We start from the raw sequence: 24,056 nt of genomic DNA, 5'->3' as shown, positions 1-24,056 counted from the left end.
TTACACAACTCGAAATCTATATAATTAAATTTTTGAATCATTTTCAAGTGAATCTGCCATGGCCATATTAAGTTCATACATACAACGCAAAACAAGAGCCATGTAAGCACAAACTTTGGTTAAGCCAATTAAAGAAAACGAAAACATGTTTATATATATTATAGAGCAATATGTGCCTCTTCAACCTAGCTAGCCTTTTCGGCCACCGCGGCCCCCAGCCTTGGCTCTAGAGAAGGAGGAGGAGGAGGACGAGGGATCATGCCCACGATTAGCAGTTGGGTCACTGTAGTCGTCTGTCCTCACCATCAAAGATCTACCCTCCATGGCCACTAGCACCTCACCATCTATTAACAATGTAACGAAACACACCAGCAAAACACAAAACAAAGAAAAAGACTAATTATTAGCCTTCATTGCATAATCTTTAGTCCATGAAATCTTCCCACACATATAGTTATTGTGAAACTATGAATTTAATCAATGATTTAGACTCACAGTTTAACAACATAACTCTTACGTTGACATACAATCTGACAACATACATAACTATATTATATTGAGTCTCAATTAGTCTGTGACACTAGTGTCCTAATTAAGCACCACTAGCAAATATAGAATGCATATAAAAGAGACAAACATATATGGATGCATGAGATGAGAGACAGTGAAGCCAAAAACCAAGCTGGTGTTGCACGAACTTCAAACCCTCCTCCCCCCATTTTCCCAATTGATTCCAGACTCAAACAACGGATACCTGACGGTGCTCAATGAAAAAAATTTAAAAGATTAATCTTGATCATGATTTAATTAATAATAATATATTATTGTATATCATAATGAGACAAATATATGCAGAACTTTAGATTTAATTTCCAACAAAATGATTCTCCTCCTCTATATCTCTAGTTTTTACAGAACTCCTCTATATATACTTGGGTTTGAATAAAATTAAATGGTTTTGGAAATCATGGTTTTTTTTTCCCCAACCCATGTCCACAAAACTCAGTTGCTCATCTTATGCAATGAGTTTTGAGGATATATATATATATATATATATAGGTATATAGGTATAGAGAAGAAATCAACATGCATGCGTACCTGAAAATGGAATGTTGTTCCGGGCAGAGGAGATTAAAGCAAAGGCAAGCAAGAGACACAAGCACAGCCGACTGCCTCCAAATCCCATCTCTCTCTCTCTCTCTCTCTGTGATCCAGAAGCAGAAGGATATATAGGGGAGACCAATATCATTGCTGTATTTATACGTTCAACAATATATTTGGCTTTTGTTGAAGACATAAGACGTGGCACAAAGTGTTTGCACGTTTTTTAGTAGAAGCAATATTCTAACTTAGAGGAGAAGAGTTTCTCACACACAATCAAGATGTTAGAGGTTCGAATATGTCAATACTCTTTTTCACTAAGCTAGACCCGTTTAACAAAGTGATTGCATATTTATATAATATTTTTATTATTATTATTGGATTGTTAGGACAGGAGTTGACTACGTTTATAAATCATGGCTGTCACGTTAACACATGAATGAACAAAGGCAAGACCATCTCGAGATTGTGTGTGAGTGCATTTGAAGATATATATGTCCATCGATTTTTAAAGGTCAACGGGGTTGCTGTCCTGAATGATCGCTTCTTTTACCAGAAAAGGAAAAGCCAGCAACTTGTTTTCAAAAGTGGCTTTTTTTCAGTCCTCGTCTGGCGATGAAGTGCTACAATGTCACCCAAATACAAAGACAAATATTGGCTTGCCCAAAATATTGATGACATAACGCTAAGGTTAGGAGTGGACACGATTCGATTCCCTAAACCATCAACCAAATCGTAGCCGCATTTCTGATTCAGTCCAAACAGATTGATTAGCTCAATTTGGTTTGGTTTGTGGTTTGGTACCAAACTGACACCGGTGTTGGTGGAGTAATGAGAATTCTATAGTGAGAGCCTTATATATGGCCCTTAAGTGAGACCTTATCTCTTACTGTTAGATCAAATTGGTTAGCTCTTTGATCAAATTAGTTAACTTGATCCAACGATTAAGAAATAAAACCTTACCTAAGGGCCGCCATACATAAAGCCCTCACTATAAAAATAACTCGGTGAAGTAATTAAGAGTATCAATTGGGCCTTAGGGTTAGTTGGGTATAAGTTAGGCCTAAATGAATTTGGATATAAATTGGGCCTACAAAATGATTTGGATATTTTTTGAAAGTAAAATTAATACCACCAATTCAATTAGGTTTGGACTAAAGTTTTATTTTTTTTGTTTTTTTTTTAAAGGACATTTCTTATTGAGAGGGCGATAACATATTAAACTCACACACACTACACAGATGTTAGGACTCAAACCTAGAAAAGGTTATGGGGGAGCAATTGCTTCAAAACACTACACTAGTGAGTCATTTGCTTGTAATGCTTAAACCCATAAATAGAATCAAAACTTTTTTTTTCTTGGTGTCAACACAAATTTTCTGATTATTTCGGTTCAATCCTTATGTTCATTGATTCAAATGCCCACCCCATACATAACACAGACGAAGAGTTAGCTTCCATTATGCGTTTGAACTTTGCAATGAAGATTTGCATGGAAAGGGAATATGAACCTAGAGAAGTCTATGCAAGAGCTGAAAAGCTTCATCCACTGAGCCTTACCAAGCTACCTGCGAGCAGGGAAGCTTCATCCATTTAAGAAATTAACTATTGTTAAGCATATGGGCTTGATGTAAATAGGTAAAGCACCTATAGCTACAGCCTACAATTGGTTTTACAAGCATATGCATTACGCTTGCTTGTTGGTTAGTCGACACATTGCTATGGTGAGATCATCCTAATTGTCACCATTTCCTTTTCTCTTTTGTTTCTTGAGTGACTTGACAAGAATTGGACCTCTTCAAGTGACATACGCTTTCCATTTTGGCCTTCGGCCATCAAAGTTAAAACACTAGGATTCATATATATATATATATATATGAATCTGTAGCCATGTATTTCACTAAAAGTTATATTTTTACTTAGCGTAATAACGTTCAGCTTGTGGTTTTGATTGATTCCATGGTCACTCATCGTTTTGAAGTCGGCAACCAAAAACAAGCATACAAAATTGATGGTGACAATTCTCCATTCTGACTTCTCTGCGTATTCTTATGGTACTTCATACTATTTTGTGATATGTTTTACTCGAAGTAGAAAAAGTTATAAATCGGAAGTCGGGAATAAGAGAGAAAATAAATAAATATGAGATCATCAAACCCCATTAATTGATCTAATTCCTCGCTTTGTAGATATCGTGTTACAAATCCTAACATGAAACACACACACATCCTTTGTTTCATGAGGACTAGCCAAATACAGCAAGGGGGTCTCTAAACACGTGTTCCTGTTTGCATAAACATGATCCAAGATTTAGTAATGCCATAATCTACCCAAGTAGATAATATACAAAATCAAAGTACATGTGATGATGCTTATGATCATCTTTTCTTAAATCCATATTTCTTTCTTTCATAAAAGAGGTCAGTTTTGGCACTGCCTAAATTTACTATCTTTGGACATCCATCCCTATCCTTCTCTTGTTGTGTACACTCTTTGCAATAGTAGGCATCTGAAATTCCAACTCCTCCACAGATAACGCACCGGCCTTGAAAAGATCCGTAGTTGCATTCATCACAAACCCTCACAAGTGTGCAAGGACGAACGTAGGAATCACAGATGACGCACTTGCCATCACACTTCTCGCACAGCCGCCCGATGGCGATCCCGGGTTGCTTCCTGCACATAATCAGATCAGGGTGATGCTTGGCCATCCCTCTCTATTTTGTATTGACCTGCATAGACATACCCATGTTGGATGGTCTTATTAGCATTTAAATATGGAAGTTTTTTCTATAAATGAATGAATTTAAAGAAGCTAGACTACAAAACACTGGCAGGACCAACATGAAGAACAACCGAAAAGCCAACATAGAGAAACGAACAAGCACACAACCTGCCACTCAAGGAGGGAACAAAGTCACGCCAAAGCATAGGAACAAACAATAGAACAAAACAGACCCCATCAGAACCAGATACAAAACCAAAGTCACATGGGCAGACGCCATTCTTGTAGAATGACCAAGTTTCAGAGGAGAGCAAGTAATCTGCAGCGAACATGAATGCAATCAACTGGTGGCCTCAGTAGACTTGAATTGAAGACATCAAATGGAGGAAAGGGACCCAATTTTTTTATTCAAATTCGGAATTGATATGAGACAAAGCTCAAACATTTAAAGTAGTAATTAAAAATCAAATACATGACGATTAATATATTCTCTGTCACACAGTCTAATACAAAATAACATGTCGGTAACTATATGTTAACATAATATAAATCCAAATACCCATTTAACATGTTGCGTTGTTAAACCGTCAATATTTTACTTGAAAGATACCCAACAAAGTATTTCTTCAATCTAGAAAACATGACCACAAATCACAGAGAACTTTGTGCAGACAGAGCACGTTAAATTTACATGAGCCATCAAATAAAGCAACAACCACAAAGCATGATAAGAACATCAATCAAATTCAATAGCAAAAACAATTTCTTTTCAATTGCCAACACCTAAGCCACAAATTTTGGAGAAAAAAACAAAAACCCAAATACCAAAAACAATTTCTTTTCAATACTAACCACATTTCTAAACCAAACTCACAAAACGAAGATAACATAAATAAAGTCTCTGGCAGAGGGCTAACCTGCGCCGCAGACAGTAGGCTTAGTTGTCCTCAACTTCAACTTCTCCGAGGTGCTAACTGGCACCGGTGTTAAACAAACTCAGTACAAGTTCTCCTAATCCATGTTTTATACGAGAGAAGAGAGATGCTTTGGTATTTCAGAACAATCCGGATTTTCGAGTCGGTGCCGCAAGCCGGGCCCACCATAAATTCGGTTTTAAATTTGGGCCTCCATGGATTCTAGCTTCAAAGGATAACTTGGGTTTTGTCTTGCAGTTTGGGCCCTTTTTTTTTGACCTTTTGCTTTTTTTTGGACCTTTGTGTTTTGTACTATTCATAAAGGGGACAAATAATCATATTAAGAGTTCTTTTATATATAGAAAATTTGTGTGATTAACAAAGGACAAAATTTATTGTCTCAAAAAGAGCTGCTTTCAATAACTTTTTAAGATCGACCGGGGTCCAGCGAAAGTGCCAAAGATCTCAGGAGGACATTTAAATGGATGCAAGAAAATTGTCTAAAAAGGTACTATTTCTCCGCTAGTTTTTCTTTTCTAAATCACCTGTTAGTGTGGTGATTTATAATAATTATTTCTTTAAGTAGAATTTTAAGTTCGAGTCCTAGTATTCGTGTAGTATATGTGAGTTTAATATATTATCGCTCATTTCAATATGACAAGTTCTTAAAAAACAGAATAAAATGATATTAATGGATCTAACAAAATATTCAACACCTTTATAATTATTAAATTGTCAATAACCCATTCGAGATGCGGGAAGGTAAGGAAATAAAAGTCATATTATTGACTAACCGAGCAACTAGCTAGACAAAATCAACCACGTGCCATAAAATATAGTAAATTGTTATATTGTCAATAACCCATCTGATATGTGGGAAGGTAATGAAATAAAAGTCATTGCATGAATATGGTAAATTTGATTGCCTTTTTGTACCGTTGGAAGGTCATACAAGTAAGTATAAAATGTTGCAGGTTGATTGATTTAAGATTTATTATAGGGTCATGCTAGGGAGACCAACTTTAGATACCAACTTGTGTACCAACTCTCTAATAGAGGTGGAGCCCACCAATACAATGGGTCCCACACTCTATTAGAGAGTTGGTACACAAGTTGGTATCTAAAGTTGGTCTCCCTAGCATTTTCCTTTATTATAAGATCGATGACCCCACCAATAATTGAAGACTCGTACCAACAAATGATCTAGAAAACTTATTGTAAGAAATTCGTATTAGATATTTTATACGTGAATAAATACTCTTAATCGCTTAAGTTAATTATGATTAAATATGAATCAGTAAAAAATTGCACATGTGCGATATCTGAGACAAACCTATGATACGACTGATTTAAAGGGGGTACCTTTACTATACATCATAGGTCCCCTTTTTTTTAGATTGCGGGGGTCAGAGGGATAGTCATTAGAGACACGACACAGGAGGGACCATGGGACAGGTGTCACCAGCAAAACACGTAAAAACAACGCCCTGGTCCCACTCCAAGAATAAACAAATGTCTCGGTCTCACTAAAAAATAGTTACTGTCACCTTCATGAACCTTGGCTGCTCCTCAGTGCTATAAGCAGCCTGGCCGAGAAGATGACTTCAATCTCTGCAAAAAAATGGCTTCTGAGTCTTACCCTCCTCTATTTCGTTCACTCAACAATTCGACCCAGATCGTAGATTCGGATGAAAAAGCCGACCCGGTTCATGATTTGGAGGATCCGATACCCCTGGTGGATCTCCAGAGCCTGAAACTTGGCAAGCAGCTTGGTGAGGCCTGTGAGCAATGGGGCATTTTTCGTTTGGTAAACCATGGGGTTCCTCCAACCCTTTTGAGCCAACTTCAAGACCATGCGGAAAAGTTTTTTTCTCTGCCTTTTGAATCCAAACAGAGCCTAATCACCAGCCCTCTGTCCTACTTCTGGGGCACCCCTGCCCTTACTCCATCTGGGGCAGCCTTACACAGAAAGGGTAGTACTCTGGAGAATATCAATTTGGTTGAAGGGTTCAACGTGCCCATCGCTCAACTCAATCAATTTCAAGCTGATAATCACATAGTTGCTTCTTTCAGGTACCCTTTTTTTATTCGTTTTTTAATTTTTTGTGTGGTAAAACTGGACCCAATTCAAATTTTGTTTCAATTGATTGATTGCTGGGTGTATTTACCCTAAAAAACAAAACAAGTCTCATTTTTTCTTCTAACTTTCATCTAAACATTGTCGGGCTCTTTACAGGTAAAAAGTCTTTCTTTCTTTAACTGCAAATTGTGGCATGAAACATGCAAATATTCACTTATTAAAAGTGAATAAAATTTATGCATACGTATCACACTGTGATTTGTCTAGTACGTGAAATGGTGTTTCTGCGTAAATTCACTATAATTTTTCTTTCCTTTTTATACATGAACTTATTTAACAAAGGGTTATAAATTTTTTGTGCCTCACAAGCCTTGTGCTAGAAGAATATGGAAAGCACCTAGCTAGAATTGCCACAACTATATTTGAAGCTATGTTAAAGAACCTTGGTTTGGATCCGGTAGAATCGAAGGCCAATTTATCACATTCTACTGGCTCTGTACGTGTCTACCGTTACCCACGTTGCTCCAACTCTAACTCTGCATGGGGTTTGGACGTCCACACTGACAGCTCTGTGGTCTCAATCTTGAACCAAGATGACGTCGGTGGACTTGAAGTTCTCAAAGACAATGACTGGTTTACTGTTAAGCCAATTCCGAACACTCTAATTATCAACCTTGGAGATATGATGCAGGTCCTCCGAGAAATAATTTAGAGTTGTTATATATTTTTGTTATGGGGACAGTCATCCACGCAAGTGCAAATGACTTTCAATCGTTGATGTCTTGTGGAGAGAACGTAGTAGATACAATACATCAACGACTGGAAGTCACTCACCTGCGAGTGGGTGGATGGTTCTCCTTGGCTTTTTTTCTTATTTGTTTGATGATATGTTTTTTCTTAAATGGTTCAAATTTTAGGCAATAAGCGATGACAAATACAAGAGTGTGACGCACAGAGTGAAGGTGAACAAAAACAAAGAGCGAATTTCAATCTGCTACTTTGTCTTCCCGGGTGAAGGCAGTGTGATTCGGAGCTCAAAGTACAAGCCTTTTACTTACAGTGATTTTCAAGAGCAAGTGCAGCAAGACATAAAAACTGTTGGGTATAAGGTTGGGCTTGAGAAGTTCAAGATTAGTGAAGCTGTTTAAGTGATGATGCTAATGGGCTCAATAATATGTCTATGGGCTATGCACAAAAACAAAATGTTTGTGTGCTCTACGAACACCACTTTTTTCCCCTTTTGTTTTTAACTTTTGATATAATCTAAAATGTTTTTTTTTTCATCAACAAGCACTTTGTTTAGTGGTGCTTATGTTTCCAATGTTGAAATAGTTTATAAATTCGAATTCAATTTTTAGAAAGAAAAAAAGAATAGTTATTTTCTTGTTCATTTTTTTGCCGGTATAATACAGACCATGTTAATTTACGACAAAAATAACTCAATATTCAGTATATGGACTAATGTTTGAAAGATAACAAGCATTTCATGGAAGGAGATTTTATTCTTATTCTTACAAAGCAAATAATATTTAATATCTTGCAGAAGATGAGCATTCAATCCACATCGAAAATAGAAATCATGCATTATGGTTTTGAATTTACAGTTATATTTCAAGTTAGATATTCACATTATAAACATGGTATCACAACAGCCTATTTAAGTGTTAGACCAAACAATCACGCATACTTTCACGCTATCGAATAACGAATATATGTTGTCCATGAGTTTGACTTTCGAGATGCTACATGCAAAGTGATATATACTTCACAGGCAATGCCCCGAGTTAAAATCGCCCGCCTGCACTAAATGGTTGGGAATTCATTTTCAAAATCACAAGCAAATCAATATTTTATTTTTTTCTCGATGTCTATATTAATTCTGGCTCTTTCTGTTTGTCTCTTCCTCTTCTTGATGAAAATTTTGGTCCAGAATCTTTCTGAATTTGATGCCTATATAAAGATAGTTGTCATTACTTCACTTTCAAGAATAAGACATGTCAGAGAGCCAAAAAAACGAAAAGAAACCAAAGAGAGCTCAGAAACTTAAAAACACTTCAAAATTACGAAAATTCAAATTGAAGCCAACATGCCTAAAACATACAAAAGATTTCATAACAAAATCTACCTTTTGTAGAGTCCACAGGATCAAACTTTCTTTTCTTTTTCTTTTTTTTCTTTTTTAAAAAAAATAATTTTCATATTCTTGTGCATTAGTAGAAACATCATTTTATAACATTTTTACTTATCTCGAATGGGTATTGAAATTATACTGATTCTTAATTTTGTATGAGTTTATAAACACATGGATATTATTCTAATTCTCGACTTTCATGTGTTTACTAATACGTAACAAATAAAAAAATTATGTATGTTCTACACTAAAATTCGCAATTTAATACCTTAAAAATCAGAAATTAGATTGATTGGAGTACGTAGTTGATCTCATACACATTTGTTCTCTATCAACATTTTAACTTTCTCGATTCATAACTTCGCCCACTCCACGTAAATAAACATGTCATTAGTGATGTAATGTCACTTGCTCCATCCCACCATGCACATTTTTACTTACCCTATTTAATCAATCAAGATTGTTGCTAAACCGTGACAACTAGGCATTTTATTTACGCATAAATTCTCATATGAAGTATTAGAAAACTGAGCATGCATAAGTATGGATATATAATTGGGTTGGGTCTGTACCTTTTAACATGATTAAGCAAATTAAAGGTAGGCCTGCAGCCTTGGTCGAATCTCATCTGTTAGCCTGATAACTTTTTTATGTGTCATTGTGTTATTGATCGAAGATAGCAAAATAGTGCTATTCCCGTTATAGATAAGTTTTTCTTCCCATCAGGAGACTCTGCGCATTAAATGCACAACTTCTTCGAGTGCTTGAACAGCTTGGAGCTTTAGATAGTTTATGGTTCTGATAATTAATTTCAATTTAGTGTAGATGAGAATTGACATGTGTGTGATGTGATAGGATCATCATCAGCTTAACCTGGGTGCGTTTTGGTGCAATGAAACAGCTTCCTAATAATGGAGAAAACTTTACTGTCACTTGGAAACGGGTAGTGTTTTTGCAGGTATAATGTCATCTGAAAATTAGCTTCATTTGAACACGACCAGTAAATAATGCCATGTGAATTCAACACCATCTGTTAAGGTAACGAGTGAGAAAATATAAATGCATACACAACCTGTAAAAATAATAGGTTACATGACACAACCCGTCTCAGTTGTTAAGACTATAAACTCATTTCAACCATGAAACAATAAAAATCATAGTGGAGATATTTTTTCTTATAAAAAGGCGATATAATTTATTAGATCAATATGAATAAAGAGTACAAAGGACACAGACTAAAAAATTGAGATTTCTAGCACTGGAAGGAAAAATAAAATTACATCCTATATAATTTCCTTTATGTAACTATTAAATTTGATCTTTACGTTATAAAATGCACAAAACAATATTGCGAAACTTTCCATAGAAAGAAAAGGTTAGATAGCAAATTATGCGTGTATATAAAAATACGTTAATTGTAAAAATCCCCAATAAATTTCTTTAATCAGATAAAATGAATAAGAATTAAATCAAAGAACATATAAGAAGTATTGCATGCACTTTCATACTGATGGTGGGAGCTCTTTGAAAATAACTATAGAATGAGAGAACATATAGCTTCATACAATTCCTATTTTGCCTTCATGCATGCATGCTTATCAAGTCTTAAAATAAATAAACAGTTCCATATCTCGGGAAAAAAATGTCACACATGGAACAATGAAAATCATCCGCTTGACCTTATCCACTTTAGTTCGTAAATTTTACGGTTGAAGCTCTAAGGGCATATTGTGTGGGAGTACTTCTGGAACAGTTAAAAACATTTTTTAACAACCAAAAACGCTTATAATAACGTTAATGCTTCTAGGTATGTGCTTCTTCATGAAACACTTGAATTTTTTATTTATGAAAATTTCAATATTTTTATAATAAAAATATTTTTACTAGAAGCGGTTATGAGTAAAAGTGCTTCCTAGAGAAGCATTTCCAAAAGAGCCCTAAGAATTAGCTCAAGTGGTGAAGGTGGGTGAAAAAATAAGATTATAATTATGTTATATTAAAAGTTCAAGTCTCTTACTTAATTAATATCTTAAGTTTGAAGTACTTCCTAATTATATATATATATATATATATAAAAGGATGTCATGCATAATTTTCTTTCTTGAAAGTCAATTCATGCATAATTTGGTCCATGCCTTTTCTGCTTATACAGGAATGAGAGAATGTACATAGTATGGAGAGAAACAAATCAAAGATTTGTCTTTTTGATACAAAATATATAAAATATGATAGTCAAAGGAGAGAGAGAGAGAGAGAGAGAGAGAGAGAGAGAGGACAGGGGCCAAAAACACATGAGAAAGAAAAGGATTATACTTTACTTGTAACCATCCATCTGTAAGATCTCCTCTGCACGCCAAAATGAAAATCAAAACCGAATTTAAAGAAATAATTCTAAAATACATTTCCAAAATTGAAGAAGTCAAGAATGTATTGACAATTAAAATTATTTGTATCACTTCTATTGATTACTATTAGTAATCTAGTTCACCTGATCTCTAATGACAAAGAAATTTCCTACTCACTTACTGGTAGCTATTGATTTTAAATACATTAATAATTTCTTAATCTCAAAATCAAGATAATTGTATATGAGAAAAACATAGTTGTAATAGGGATAACATTATTTTGCTATTCCTGGTCAATAACGGTATAACATGTGTGACAACACTTTCACACGACATAACATTATTAGTTGAGGATAACAAAACAGTGTTATACCCATTGCAACTAAGATTTTCTCGTAATTACTGACCCATAAATCATTATTTTGATGTATTTTATAAACAATTTTATGAGTGATTTTTCTAATGTGATTTGCAATAGCTAATTACTAATTAGATCTGCCCAAATCCCAATTGTTCTGCACCGGAAAGTTTTACCTTCAATGCCGCCTCCTGTTTCCTATTTCTTCACCCCTAATCGTACAAAACAATCCAACGGCGAATAACCCACCACGACAATCACCAAGTCCCTAAACGCAATATCAACGGCCCCTATTGAGGCCTCGAACGTCAAACCTTCATAGTATTCACCTCGTCGCAGACAATCCCTCCACCTCATTATTTTATTCAATGGAATTTTAAAAGGGTACAAAACAGAAAGACCAAATAAAGAAACGGGATCCTGCCACCTCACTATTCCGTACGTACGGCGCTGACGTGGCGGAAGACGGAAACGGGAGCAGAGTTAAGTAACGTACTCAGAGGGGCAGAGTATCGGAGTGTCACTCTGTTTCTTGGTGCCAAAGCAATTCGACTGAGATTGAAAGTTTTGATAAAAAGCCCAATAGACTCCAATGCCCACTGAATTCTTAGACCGAAACTCTCGCACTTTCCGAATTTCACAAACCAAAAACCCTCTCTCTCAACTCTCATTGCCTCTCTTTGCTCGGCTTCAATGGCGGGCAAGGACCTTGAAGAACTGGGTTCCCTTAGGAAGAGAAAGCGCAGGACTCAGAATAAAAAAAAGCTTCTTGTTGGTGACAAAGTTGAGGTAATGTCACCTTCTTTCAGCTTTAGTCTTTTTGGGTTTTGCCGAAAAATGAGTTCTTGGGCTGTGATTGTTGTGTATTTTGTATTTTTTTTGGCTTTGTTTTGGGTTTTGTGCATCATCTAAAGCAAAATACTCTTCTTCTCCGCAAAAAGAAAATAACTTAAACATGGGATTTAAGAGGGGTTTTAGAAAGATAGCGACTTTGTGGATGTGTCCAAGGAAAGAGACAAGTTTTAAGAAAAGGTAGCAAAGTTACCACAATTTTATGAAGTCAAGCAAGCAGAGTGTGGATGTTGGGGGCTCAAAGAGCAATGCATGCCAGCCGATTTCACTGATGTTCATGAATCCTTTTCAGGAAAATGGGTTTTTGCTTCCCCCTTCAACAAAAGAGCTTCAAATTTCTGCAAGCATAATTGCAATAAAAGCTTTCTAGAGCAATTTTAGAGATGATTTATATTTAACCAAAGGTCTCACCTTGTCAAGCTGCAAACTGGCCACCCTCTGCCCCTAACTCTGTGAATCCCTTTGAAATTCCCTTATTTGAGTTATTTTATTTTTGTAGAGAAGAAGACTGTAACTTAGATGATGTTGATGTGGTCCAATGTGGACCATTGTTTTTCTTATATGGCTGCGATTCAAAATCTGGTATACTTTTAGCCTAGGAGAGGATCCAAACCCATTGTTTGGGTGTTTTAATTTTATAGGAATTTTTTCTTTCTTTATCTGGTTTGTTTTTAACTTTTTACTTTCTTCCCCTGCTAGTCTCTCTCTCTCTCTGTTCTTTTTAAATTTTAAATTATGTTTCGCTACTCTGTCTATATGTTGTTTGCTGTTAACCCGAAAAAAAAAACAAAAAAACAAAAAAACTAATTTCTGGGTCCAGTGCCACCTTGTGTTCTGTAATAGCTTTTGGGTTGAAGCCAAATTCTCCAAAATTGATTATGGCTACCTACCTTGTCTTTAATGTTTCTCTCGTTGTTATGGTTTATGGCTTATTTAGGTTCATTTTTCCATTTATGCATGGTTTGATTTTGGTTCTCATTAGGGTAATGGATACTGTGCTTATTCTTTACTTCGTTTGTTTCATGAAGGTACTCATTATAGATATGGAAAAGTGTTCATTAGGAATTTCAAGATCTGTTTAAAAATAAATAAAAATCTGAACTTTCGCAGGTGAGGAGTCTAGAAGATGGGTTTCAGGGGTCGTGGCATCCTGGGATTGTTACTGCATGCAAGAAGCAAGGTTGTCGTCAAGTTCAATACGACCATATTCTATATGATGACGGGTCTGGTAATCTGGTTGATGTTGTGTCTGTTTCACCCATTCTGGATGGTATTGGCTCATTCACTCGGGACTGGAGTAACTATCGTGGGTGTATAAGGCCAACACCCCCTCGCATCCAGCCAGGGGAATGGGACCTTCCCTATGGACTCTGTGTGGATGTGTATCATCTAGAGGCTTGGTGGGAAGGTGTTATCTTTGATCATGAAGATGGTTCAGAGGAGAGGAGGATCTTCTTCCCGGATTTGGGTGATGAACTAAAGGCTCGGATTGACACTTTGCGAATTACTCATGAGTGGGATGAGGTTACAGAAAATTGGAAGCGGCGTGGAACTTGGATATTTCTTGAGTTGCTTGAGCAATATAATCAGGAGAGGTATATTGCCGTTTCCGTGAAGCAAATTTGGTATGACGTGCGAGAAAAAGAACCCTTCGAGTGGACTTCTTTAATGAGACATGTGTGGGAAGAGCTGGTTTTGGAGGTCATTAATGATAACATAAGCATCACAGTTGATGAACTATTTGGGGCATTAGACAAGTCAGGATTCTTTTCACAAGAAACCCAGGTAGAATTGGAGTCAGCTGTTTTTGTTTCTGATGCTAATATGAATCCTAAAGAAAATATGGCAGACTCTTTGGCTATTGTACCTGTTGATGAGTTGCTGAATAGTGATTTGGTAGTTGATCGTGAAGATGCTGTGAATAAGGCATTGAACTGCAGTGCTGAGATTATTGATGAACGGCATCTAAATGGAGGTTTGTCTATCAATCCAGACTCTGCCTGCACGGAGCAGGTTCAAGAGAAATCTTATAGGGATCAATTGATTTCTGTGGTAGGAGATGAAGGACCAAATATGAATAGTTTGGAGTACTCCGATATATCCTTCCAAACTAAAGGGGTGTGTGTTCTACCTCAGGTTTTGTTGGTGTTTCCTCCTAATCTTGATGGAAATTCTTGCACCAATTCTGTTATCAGCAATGATGGAATTTGCAGTACTAATTACAGAGGCAGAAGTACCCTAGATTGGCGACCTTTGGACACTCCAGCTGAGTTTTGCCCTGATGCTGTTGATGAATATGCAGATTTTGTTAAGGGAATGTCTTCGAAATTCTCAACAACAGTTGTTAAGCAGCATATTTCATACTTGGGCTGGAAAATACATAGTGCAATGGATAAGGGCAGGCCCAGACTACGATACTTGTCTCCTGCTGGAGAATACGAGTACTCTCTTCGTCAAGTGTGTAAGACGTTGAAGAAACGCAAGAAAGATACACTTTTTTCAATCTCTCAAGATGCACATCAGGATTTGCATGGTTCAGCAGAAGAGTCTCTTCTCATTGAACAGCCACAAGAGATTCAACATCCCAATTATTATCCTCAGAAAGTAGAGTCTCCTTGCTCCACGGTATTTATTTTCAAACCTGAATATTGCCCTGAAGCTGTTGTGGAATATTATATGCATGCAGCAGGCAAGACAATCAAGAAGGAACTACGAAAAATGATTTCAAAAGCAAAGAAGCACCTCTCAGCTGTGGGGTGGGTGTTCGTGTACTTGAATGCAAAGTCAAGGAACTTTCACTACAGGTCACCCAGCGGAATACTGTATCGTACACTTCGAAGTGCATGCAAAAGTTGTATGGATGAAGGAGTTTCTGAAAAGAGACCTGCTGAATGCATGTATGTTGTTGAGGAAGATGAGGGCCAGTTGACAAGAAATAAATTATGTTCTGCAGCAAGTAATTTGGATTTTCAGGAAGGCTTGGTACCGTTAAAAAGTCTGTCCAAAAAGTGGTCTAGAGATTCTGGTAATGTGAAAGTTCAAGGTCGTAGAAAACGCCAAAGGAAGAGAAATAATATTTTATCAGATCTTGCACCTGACTTACTTCAAAGACAGCCTTACTTACATGGTAGAACAGATGGATCAACAAAGGATCAATGTACCAGCCCTCCAAAGTTGAAAAGGAGAAAGGTATCTGGAGCTTTGAATCGGTTAAAAAATGGTCTGGATGGTAGTCCCCCAACTCGTGTGCTTAGGTCAAGCAAATGGGTGCAGGAAGCGGTTACATCAACTTCCTCGCACAACAATCCTCGTACTGTCTTATCTTGGTTGATAGACAATAATGTGGTTTTACCAAGGGCAAAAGTACATCATCGTAGCACAAAGGATAGTCATCCAATGAAAGAAGGGAGGATAACTCGTGAGGGGATCAGGTGCAGCTGTTGCCAAGAGGTGTATACTCTTAGTTGCTTTGGGAATCATGCTGGCAGCAGTTACTGCAGTCCTTCTGCAAATATTTTTCTGGAAGATGGTAGGTCTCTCTTAGATTGCCAGGTGCAAATTATGCATGATAGAAGGAAAAGGAGCTTGCGAAAAGAACCACGTGATAGGATAAAGGGCAATTGGCACCGAGGCGAAAATGATTACATTTGTACTGTGTGTCACTATGGTGGTGACCTAATTTTATGTGATCAATGCCCATCATCATTTCACAAAAGTTGCCTTGGCTTGAAGGTAGATTGTTTTGCTTGAGTCTTTCTAATGCCTTGCTGTAAAAAGAAAAATGTTAGTTTTTTAATTTTTTTTCTTAAATTTTTTTTTTTTATCCTTTCCTAAAATATGTTTGAGATTCTTGGCTTCTTGTCTCAGGCATAAATTGTTTGCTTCTGCAGTATGTTCCAGATGGTGACTGGTTCTGTGCATCTTGCTGTTGTGGAATTTGTGGCCAAACCAACTTCAAAGAAGATAAAGAGCCTATTATGGATGATAGTAGTGTTCTCACATGTGGTCAATGCGAGCATAAATGTATGAAATTTTATCTGTTTTAGCTCCTATAGCAGATGCGCCTGTGAACTTTGTGTATGTGGGTACACATTTGAAAAGTGTGTGATTTTAAATTTTAAATTTGATGTAGATCACAAAGGGTGCCTGAGGAAAAGGGGTGCAGATAAGTTGGAAAGTGATCCAAAAGGAAATTGGTTTTGCACCAGAAATTGTAAAAAGGTATCTCAAGCATGTCATCACCTAGTTTCCCTTCAGAGCTTTAGTTGCTTGTTTCAGAGCTTAGTTGCTTGTTTCTTAGCCTGTTTAAGAAAAGAAAAACCAGAAGCATGTGTTTATCTTTTCTTCATTCCATTAAGATCTAAATTATTTTGAAAGAGTTTCAGTGTTGTGTTTTTTCTGTCAGATGTTTTAGTGCGAGTTATGAATCTTATTTTTGCTAACATTATATGAACGAGTTACTTGCCCAATCCATTTTTAACTCCAAGTTGATAATTTTGGATACGACTGTTTTGAATTTTCAGATATTTTTAGGCCTCCACGAGCTTCTAGGGAAACAGATTCCAGTGGGAGATAACAATCTATCTTGGTCACTAGTCAAGTCCATTAAGTCTGATATTCATGATACTGATGAACCTCATATTGATGCCATTGAGAGTTACAGCCGACTCAATGTTGCTCTTGATGTGATGCACGAGTGTTTTGTGCCTGTTAAGGAACCTCTTACCAGGAGAGATCTTGTAGAAGATATCATCTTCACTAGAGGGTGAGAAATTCAAACTGTCATTGTCACAACTTGTTTTGTTGGCGTCACTTGCTGAAATCTTGATAACAGTTGAGCTTGGCACATGAGAGATATGTTGATTCTCCCCTATAAACAAGTGTTTATCATTTAAATTTTTTTTAGTGATAATTCAATCAATTTCTTATTCACTTCCTAAGACTCATTGTTGGAATTTTGCAGGTCAGATCTTAACCGTCTGAACTTCCGAGGGTTCTATACTGTGCTTTTGGAGAGAAATGACGAACTAATCACTGTGGCTACTGTAAGGTGAGCTTTATTAAGCTTCTTATTAAAAATGGGTGAGCTTTGTGTCCTAAGCAATTGATTCCTAAATTGCTATTTTCTTGTTCGAAGGATCTTTGGAGGCAAGGTGGCTGAAGTACCTCTTGTTGCTACCAGATTTCAATATCGTCGACTTGGAATGTGTCGTATACTAATGGATGAACTTGAAAAGGTAATGCATCGAGTGTTCCTACAATTCGTTGCGACTGTCTGAGTTTCCTCATTTTCAATTTTACGTCCTTTTATGGATGATTAAGTGTGATGGACCGTACTACCTGGACCTGTTGCACATGTAAGTAATTTTGTCAAATTCTCATTATTGTCTCCACATTTTTTCTTCTCTCAGATGCTTATGCAGTTAGGCGTGGAGAGATTGGTTTTGCCAGCTGTCCCCAGTGTACTAAACACATGGACAACTTCATTTGGGTTCTCTACGATGACAGCTTCTGAGAGGCTACAGTTTCTGGATTATACTTTCTTGGACTTTCAGGGTACCATTATGTGTCAGAAACAGTTAATGAAAAACCCTCCAACTGAGGCAGTCCCTTTAGAAGGTATCTTTTATGTGCTTAACCTTTTTTTTTTTTTTTTTGCACGGAGAGATAAAATGATATCCATCAAGTTACCATACTAATTGCCATACATTTTCTTATATGCCATTTTGCAGGAACCCAGCTTGGTCTTTGTTTAGATACCTATGAAAGTCCTGATAATATCGATGTTGATAGGTCCAGTGCTGTCTCTGAAGTGTATCAAGCAGAACAAATTGAGGATAGCGGAATTGTGCACCAAGGAGTGGAGTATGTCTCACCTCTCACTACCTTATATCTAGAAACTGAAATGATACTCATAATGTTCTTTAAGACTAAAAGTCATGATGCTGATAATCTTCTGCATTCATTTTAAAGAATTTGTGCAATTGATTTAATTGTGGTTAAAGCAGTTTGGATGAAAATTAATCTTGTTCAATTAAGAAAAAAGAAATTGGAAAGCCAGCCTATATCAATCCCCTGTTAGTTAATTCTGGTTTAATTCAAGTTACATAAGCTTTCTTTTTACATGTGCACAATTATTGACCGTGCAATTTTTCACCAGCAGAAGCAGTCCAGAGTTTTCCTCCATGGAAAATGCCATTAAAAAGAGGGCACGGGATGGGGACTACAAGCAGTACAAGCGAAGGAGGATATCCGCCAATGGAAGCTGATTTATGCTTTACTTTCACAGCTAGATGATCGACTGTAACGTAATCAGCAGTGTGCAGCGACTGTTTTTTGCTGGCGTAGTTGCATAGACGAATTAGTACGGTTCCCAAATTTTTGCTTGAGGAGATATATGTAGTTCTTTCTTGTACATAACATTCAAGGAGGGGGTGGGGGGAGAGTGTCTTGTTCATATTTTGAAGTATAGCTTGGTGTCTCTTTGAAACCTGATCATGTTTATAACAAGTTGAAGAAGGTTGCCAACCCATTTATTTATATGATCCAACGGCATACACAAATTAATACCAAGTTAAACTGATGATGATCGTTCAAACATCAAATGCTTTTCAGCCTACTTGTCCAATAACTTCCAGCATGTTACTATTGGATGATCCTTTGGGTACTACACAGTCTACTGTCATAGTGATGGCTGTGACTATTATTTTGATAATTGTTATATTGTACATGTGAGGGAAGCAGTAAGGAGAGAGAGATTTCACATTAATATTTTTGTCCTCTAATTCGGGAATTTATAGAACTCTTCATAGCCTTTGTTTTGTACCTAATTTTGTATCTGAGTTGGAGAGTGACAAGGAGGCTAGAATAATTGTTAGGTCAGAAGCAAGCGCAAAGACATTCCCCATTAGCTACACACACACACACATATATATAGAGTAATGCATGTATGGCTTAATGTAAACCCTAACCCATTATGGATTGACCTAAATGGGCTTACTCATAATATCAAGTCCTATAAGTGAAATATGGCTAAGGCCCACAACACTCAGTCCAATAGTATTCCAAGCAATTCCTTTTTCACAAACAAAATAAAATTGGCTTGGCTATGATGAACCTGACCTTACTGGAAAAATACTTGAATAAGAACCAAGATGAAGAACAACGCTTGACATGTAAAACCAGACGCTTTGTCGCTCTATTTTCCTATTTGGTGGTGCTCTCACAATTCTTCAAGTTCTCAAAGCTTATGTCTCATCGTGTCTCTCAACTTAAATTATATTATTCAAGTGTTTGATTATCATTATGATATTGTGCTCAGGGGCGGACCTATTAAGGCGCAACCTCCTCTCGCCAGAAAAATCATTGTAGGTGCTTCAGATTGCCCCTTTACTCAACTGGTGTACATATTACCTTACCGTAAATGTCTTTGTCCTTTTACTTTTATTTATTTTTATATTACTCTATTTACTTAAGTTTACAATGTAAATAAGGAAGTACCCCCCATTTGGATTCAAATAAAAATACTAGAAAATCAAATTCCCACCAAATCAAAATATGAAAATTCGATTTTAGTGCAAAATACGATTTAGGCTAAAAATGATAGATCATTAAGTCAATATATACTTCATACTAAAATCCCATAAAATCAAGTTTTCTTAGTTGATGTATAAGGAATAAAAGCCGCCAAAAATTATCTTGAGAAAATTATTATTCCGAAAAACCATTTTTCATACTTAGTTAATATTGCACCTCCGCTAAAAAATTTCTGGGTCCGCCAGTGATTGTGCTTGTCTGTTTCTTTGGTTATCAATAGATGGTTAAACAATTTTCAGTTTAATCAAATTTTGTAAGAATATTGTTGAATGTGACTTTAAAAAATGATAGTTCGAATCAAGAGATCATTTCATTAAACTTAAATAAAGTTACTATTCAAGTGAATCATGTGGTTAATATGGAGGTCCACATCTATGGTCCATATATGACACCGTCACCATAGAACTTAATATGGAGTTCAAATGCTTTATAATATATAAAATTGTCCTATCAATCTAATATTGACAAATAATAGTCCAATCCAATTCAATTTGAATAATAATAACCTAGTTTAATTATATACACCGCCCCAAAGGCTAACAGGAAAATGGAAGCATGAAATTGCTTAGTTTCACTCAAAATTGCTTATGTTTATAAATATGAAATTTGGCAGGTGAATTAAGTATGTTGGTTAGGAAAATATGGCTGCCCCTTCACCTTAGTTTAAATCCTCCTTTCTTATTTATACTATTGTTTTGTATAAAAAAAAAAAAAAGGAAATTTATAAATGATTGTAAAAGATTTGAATTCTGGTTAGTGGCGGATCCACCATGGGGTTAATGGGGTCAGACGACCCCATGGCAGATCTGAATTTTAGTGGTAGGATTTGGTTTTTTCCCTTGGCAGTCATGGAAGTGACCCCATGCAGAAGAAGAAGCTTCGTGGGCCAGCTGTTGTTCTGTTTTTTTTATTTTTTTAAACTACTTGGCAAAACGACATCGTTTTGGCTAAGGCAATTTTTTAAAATGACCTAGCCAAAACGACGTCGTTTAGGGCTAGGACTTTTTATTTTATTTTTAAATTTTATATTTATATAATGAAAAGGTAGGCTACACCCTTTAAGTAGCATGGTATGTATTTCACTTTTTTAATTACTTTGATTAGTAAAGGAGAAAAAGAAGAAGAGAAATTGAATTACTATTCATTAAGTAATATAATTCATGAAGTTAATTAAAATATTTAATCATAATCAGTGATTAAATAAATAATAATTAAAATATAATTGCTAATTCAACTAATTAAATCTCCAAATATATTATGTAGTTACTAAAAATAAAATTTTTAAAAATTAATTAACCTAAACATCCTAAGTTTATACTTATTTTTTAAAAATAAGACCTCTCCCGACGAAATTTCGTCGGCAAAGATATTTTCGTCGGGGGAAACCTAATCCGGCAAATTTTGACGGCATAGATCTTTGCCGACGCAATTTCGTTGGGAGAAGTGTTCATGTGTTTTTTTTTTTTGAAAAGTATAAATTTTAAAAAAATAAAATTAGTTTCTTTACTTTTTCTTTTGGCCAACTTCCTTAATTTAATATATGTAATTAAGTAATATCTTATCCTTTTTGAATTACTTTAATTAGTCGTAATATATATATATGTGTGTGTGTGTGTGTACGTACGTGGTTTCCAATAATACATTCGTGTTCTATACGCATCTCCTTTTTTTAAAAAGCAAACGTACAATAGTCGTATTATACATGTTTGTACGTATTTGTAATGCTTAATACACATACGTTTTACAAAATTTTCATTAAGACACACAAAGTTCACGTATTATACAAACAATTATCACATATTATTGAATATGAATAAAAATTATATTAAAATATTGTATAGTGGCCTATTAATATCTACTTTGGATATGTTTAAACTAGCAAATTAATATCTATAAAGTACAAGCTAATGCAACTTGGAGGGTCCTTCTTTCTTTTATTTATTTATTAAATACTATATTTACATAGTATAGCCGTTCGGCTGTACTATATTTTTCTTTTTGAAAAATAGTCTAGCCGGGCGGCTATACTTTTTGGGGACACGTGGCGCCTAATCGCTGGAGGCTCCTTTTTGAAGACCAAAAAAAGTACAGCCGCACGGCTATACTCGGTGTTTTTAAAAAGTCGACACGTGGCGCCTTTTTATATTAAAAATAGTATAGCCGGCTATACTCAGTTTTTTTTTTTAATTTTAATTTTTTTTTAAATGAAAAGGTAGGCTACACCCTTTAAGTAGCATGGTATGTATTTCACTTTTTTAATTACTTTGATTAGTAAAGGAGAAAAAGAAGAAAAGAAAATTGAATTACTATTCATTAAGTAATATAATTCATGAAGTTAATTAAAATATTTAATCATAATCAGTCATTAAATAAATAAACTAATTAAAATATAATTGCTAATTCAACTAATTAAATCTCCAAATATATTATGTAGTTACTAAAAATAAAATTTTTATAAATTAATTAACCTAAACATCCTAAGTTTATACTTATTTTTTAAAATTAAGACCTTTCCCGACGAAATTTCGTCGGCAAAGATATTTTCGTCGGGGGAAACCTAATCCGGCAAATTTTGTCGGCATAGATCTTTGCCGACGAAATTTCATCGGGAGAAGTGTTCATGTGTTTTTTTTTTTTTTTGAAAAGTATAAAGTTTAAAAATATGGATATGTTTAAACTAGCAAATTAATATCTATAAAGTACAAGCTAATGCAACTTGGAGGGTCCTTCTTTCTTTTATTTATTTATTAAATACTATATTTACATAGTATAGCCGTGCGGCTGTACTATATTTTTCTTTTTGAAAAATAGTCTAGCCGGGCGGCTATACTTTTTGGGGACACGTGGCGCCTAATCGCTGGAGGCTCCTTTTTTAAGACCAAAAAATAGTACAGCCGCACGGCTATACTCGGTGTTTTTAAAAAGTCGACACGTGGCGCCTTTTTATTTAAAAATAATATAGCCGCACGGCTATACTCAGTTTTTTTTTTTTAAATTTTTTTTTTTTAAATTTTTTTTTTTTTTTTAATGAAAAGGTAGGCTACACCCTTTAAGTAGCATGGTATGTATTTCACTTTTTTAATTACTTTGATTAGTAAAGGAGAAAAAGAAGAAGAGAAAATTGAATTACTATTCATTAAGTAATATAATTCATGAAGTTAATTAAAATATTTAATCATAATCAGTCATTAAATAAATAAACTAATTAAAATATAATTGCTAATTCAACTAATTAAATCTCCAAATATATTATGTAGTTACTAAAAATAAAATTTTTATAAATTAATTAACCTAAACATCCTAAGTTTTATTCTTATTTTTTAAAAATTAAGACCTTTCCCGACGAAATTTCGTCGGCAAAGATAATTTTGTCGGGGGAAACCTAATCCGGCAAATTTTGTCGGCATAGATCTTTGCCGACGAAATTTCGTCGGGAGAAGTGTTCATGTGTTTTTTTTTTTTTTCAAAAGTATAAAGTTTAAAAATATGGATATGTTTAAACTAGCAAATTAATATCTATAAAGTACAAGCTAATGCAACTTGGAGGGTCCTTCTTTCTTTTATTTATTTATTAAATACTATATTTACATAGTATAGCCGTGCGGCTGTACTATATTTTTCTTTTTGAAAAATAGTCTAGCCGGGCGGCTATACTTTTTGGGGACACGTGGCGCCTAATCGCTGGAGGCTCCTTTTTTAAGACCAAAAAATAGTACAGCCGCACGGCTATACTCGGTGTTTTTTAAAAAGTCGACACGTGGCGCCTTTTTATATTAAAAATAGTATAGCCGCACGGCTATACTCAGTTTTTTTTTTTTTAAAATTTTTAAAATTTTTTTTTTTTTTTTTTTAATGAAAAGGTAGGCTACACCCTTTAAGTAGCATGGTATGTATTTCACTTTTTTAATTACTTTAATTAGTAAAGGAGAAAAAGAAGAAGAGAAAATTGAATTA

General features: G+C 35.3%; 4 protein-coding genes across 7 annotated transcripts; 2 read left to right on the top strand and 2 right to left on the bottom strand.

The window, feature by feature from the left end:
* On the bottom strand, positions 14-1,186 carry LOC109949501 (protein PSY3-like). Its single transcript, XM_020565242.1, has 2 exons — positions 1,099-1,186; positions 14-344 (listed from the first exon to the last, which is right to left on the bottom strand). Exons 1-2 carry the CDS (start codon positions 1,184-1,186, stop codon positions 190-192), a joined length of 243 nt encoding a protein of 80 aa, XP_020420831.1. The 3' UTR covers positions 14-189.
* LOC18773424 (PHD finger-like domain-containing protein 5B) lies at positions 3,235-4,857 on the bottom strand. Of its 3 annotated transcripts, XM_020565240.1 has the most exons (3): positions 4,744-4,857; positions 3,995-4,145; positions 3,235-3,833 (listed from the first exon to the last, which is right to left on the bottom strand). In XM_020565240.1, the coding sequence occupies exon 3, from the start codon at positions 3,810-3,812 to the stop codon at positions 3,480-3,482; it is 333 nt and encodes a 110-aa protein (XP_020420829.1). In that variant the 5' UTR covers positions 3,813-3,833; positions 3,995-4,145; positions 4,744-4,857; the 3' UTR covers positions 3,235-3,479. The 3 variants fall into 3 exon arrangements, with proteins under 3 accessions (XP_020420829.1, XP_007206167.1, XP_020420830.1); XM_007206105.2 differs by lacking the exon at positions 3,995-4,145; XM_020565241.1 differs by lacking the exons at positions 3,995-4,145; positions 4,744-4,857 and adding an exon at positions 3,946-3,967.
* LOC18773972 (gibberellin 2-beta-dioxygenase 8) lies at positions 6,303-8,189 on the top strand. The gene is made up of 3 exons (XM_007206447.2): positions 6,303-6,813; positions 7,190-7,511; positions 7,738-8,189. The coding sequence occupies exons 1-3, from the start codon at positions 6,362-6,364 to the stop codon at positions 7,966-7,968; spliced, it is 1,005 nt and encodes a 334-aa protein (XP_007206509.1). The 5' UTR covers positions 6,303-6,361; the 3' UTR covers positions 7,969-8,189.
* On the top strand, positions 12,273-19,538 carry LOC18772239. 2 transcript variants are annotated; one of them, XM_020565310.1, is made up of 10 exons: positions 12,273-12,443; positions 13,617-16,238; positions 16,397-16,529; positions 16,639-16,727; positions 17,030-17,271; positions 17,470-17,556; positions 17,644-17,743; positions 17,918-18,125; positions 18,239-18,371; positions 18,670-19,538. In XM_020565310.1, the coding sequence occupies exons 1-10, from the start codon at positions 12,348-12,350 to the stop codon at positions 18,773-18,775; spliced, it is 3,816 nt and encodes a 1,271-aa protein (XP_020420899.1). In that variant the 5' UTR covers positions 12,273-12,347; the 3' UTR covers positions 18,776-19,538. The 2 variants fall into 2 exon arrangements, with proteins under 2 accessions (XP_020420899.1, XP_007207058.2); XM_007206996.2 differs by having other exon boundaries at positions 18,667-19,538.

The sequence above is a fragment of the Prunus persica genome, chromosome G6 (assembly GCF_000346465.2).
Source record: "Prunus persica cultivar Lovell chromosome G6, Prunus_persica_NCBIv2, whole genome shotgun sequence".
Classification (NCBI taxonomy): Eukaryota; Viridiplantae; Streptophyta; class Magnoliopsida; order Rosales; family Rosaceae; genus Prunus; species Prunus persica.
Note: the sequence above shows the minus strand (reverse complement) of the source record. Positions and strands in the feature narration are given on the sequence as shown.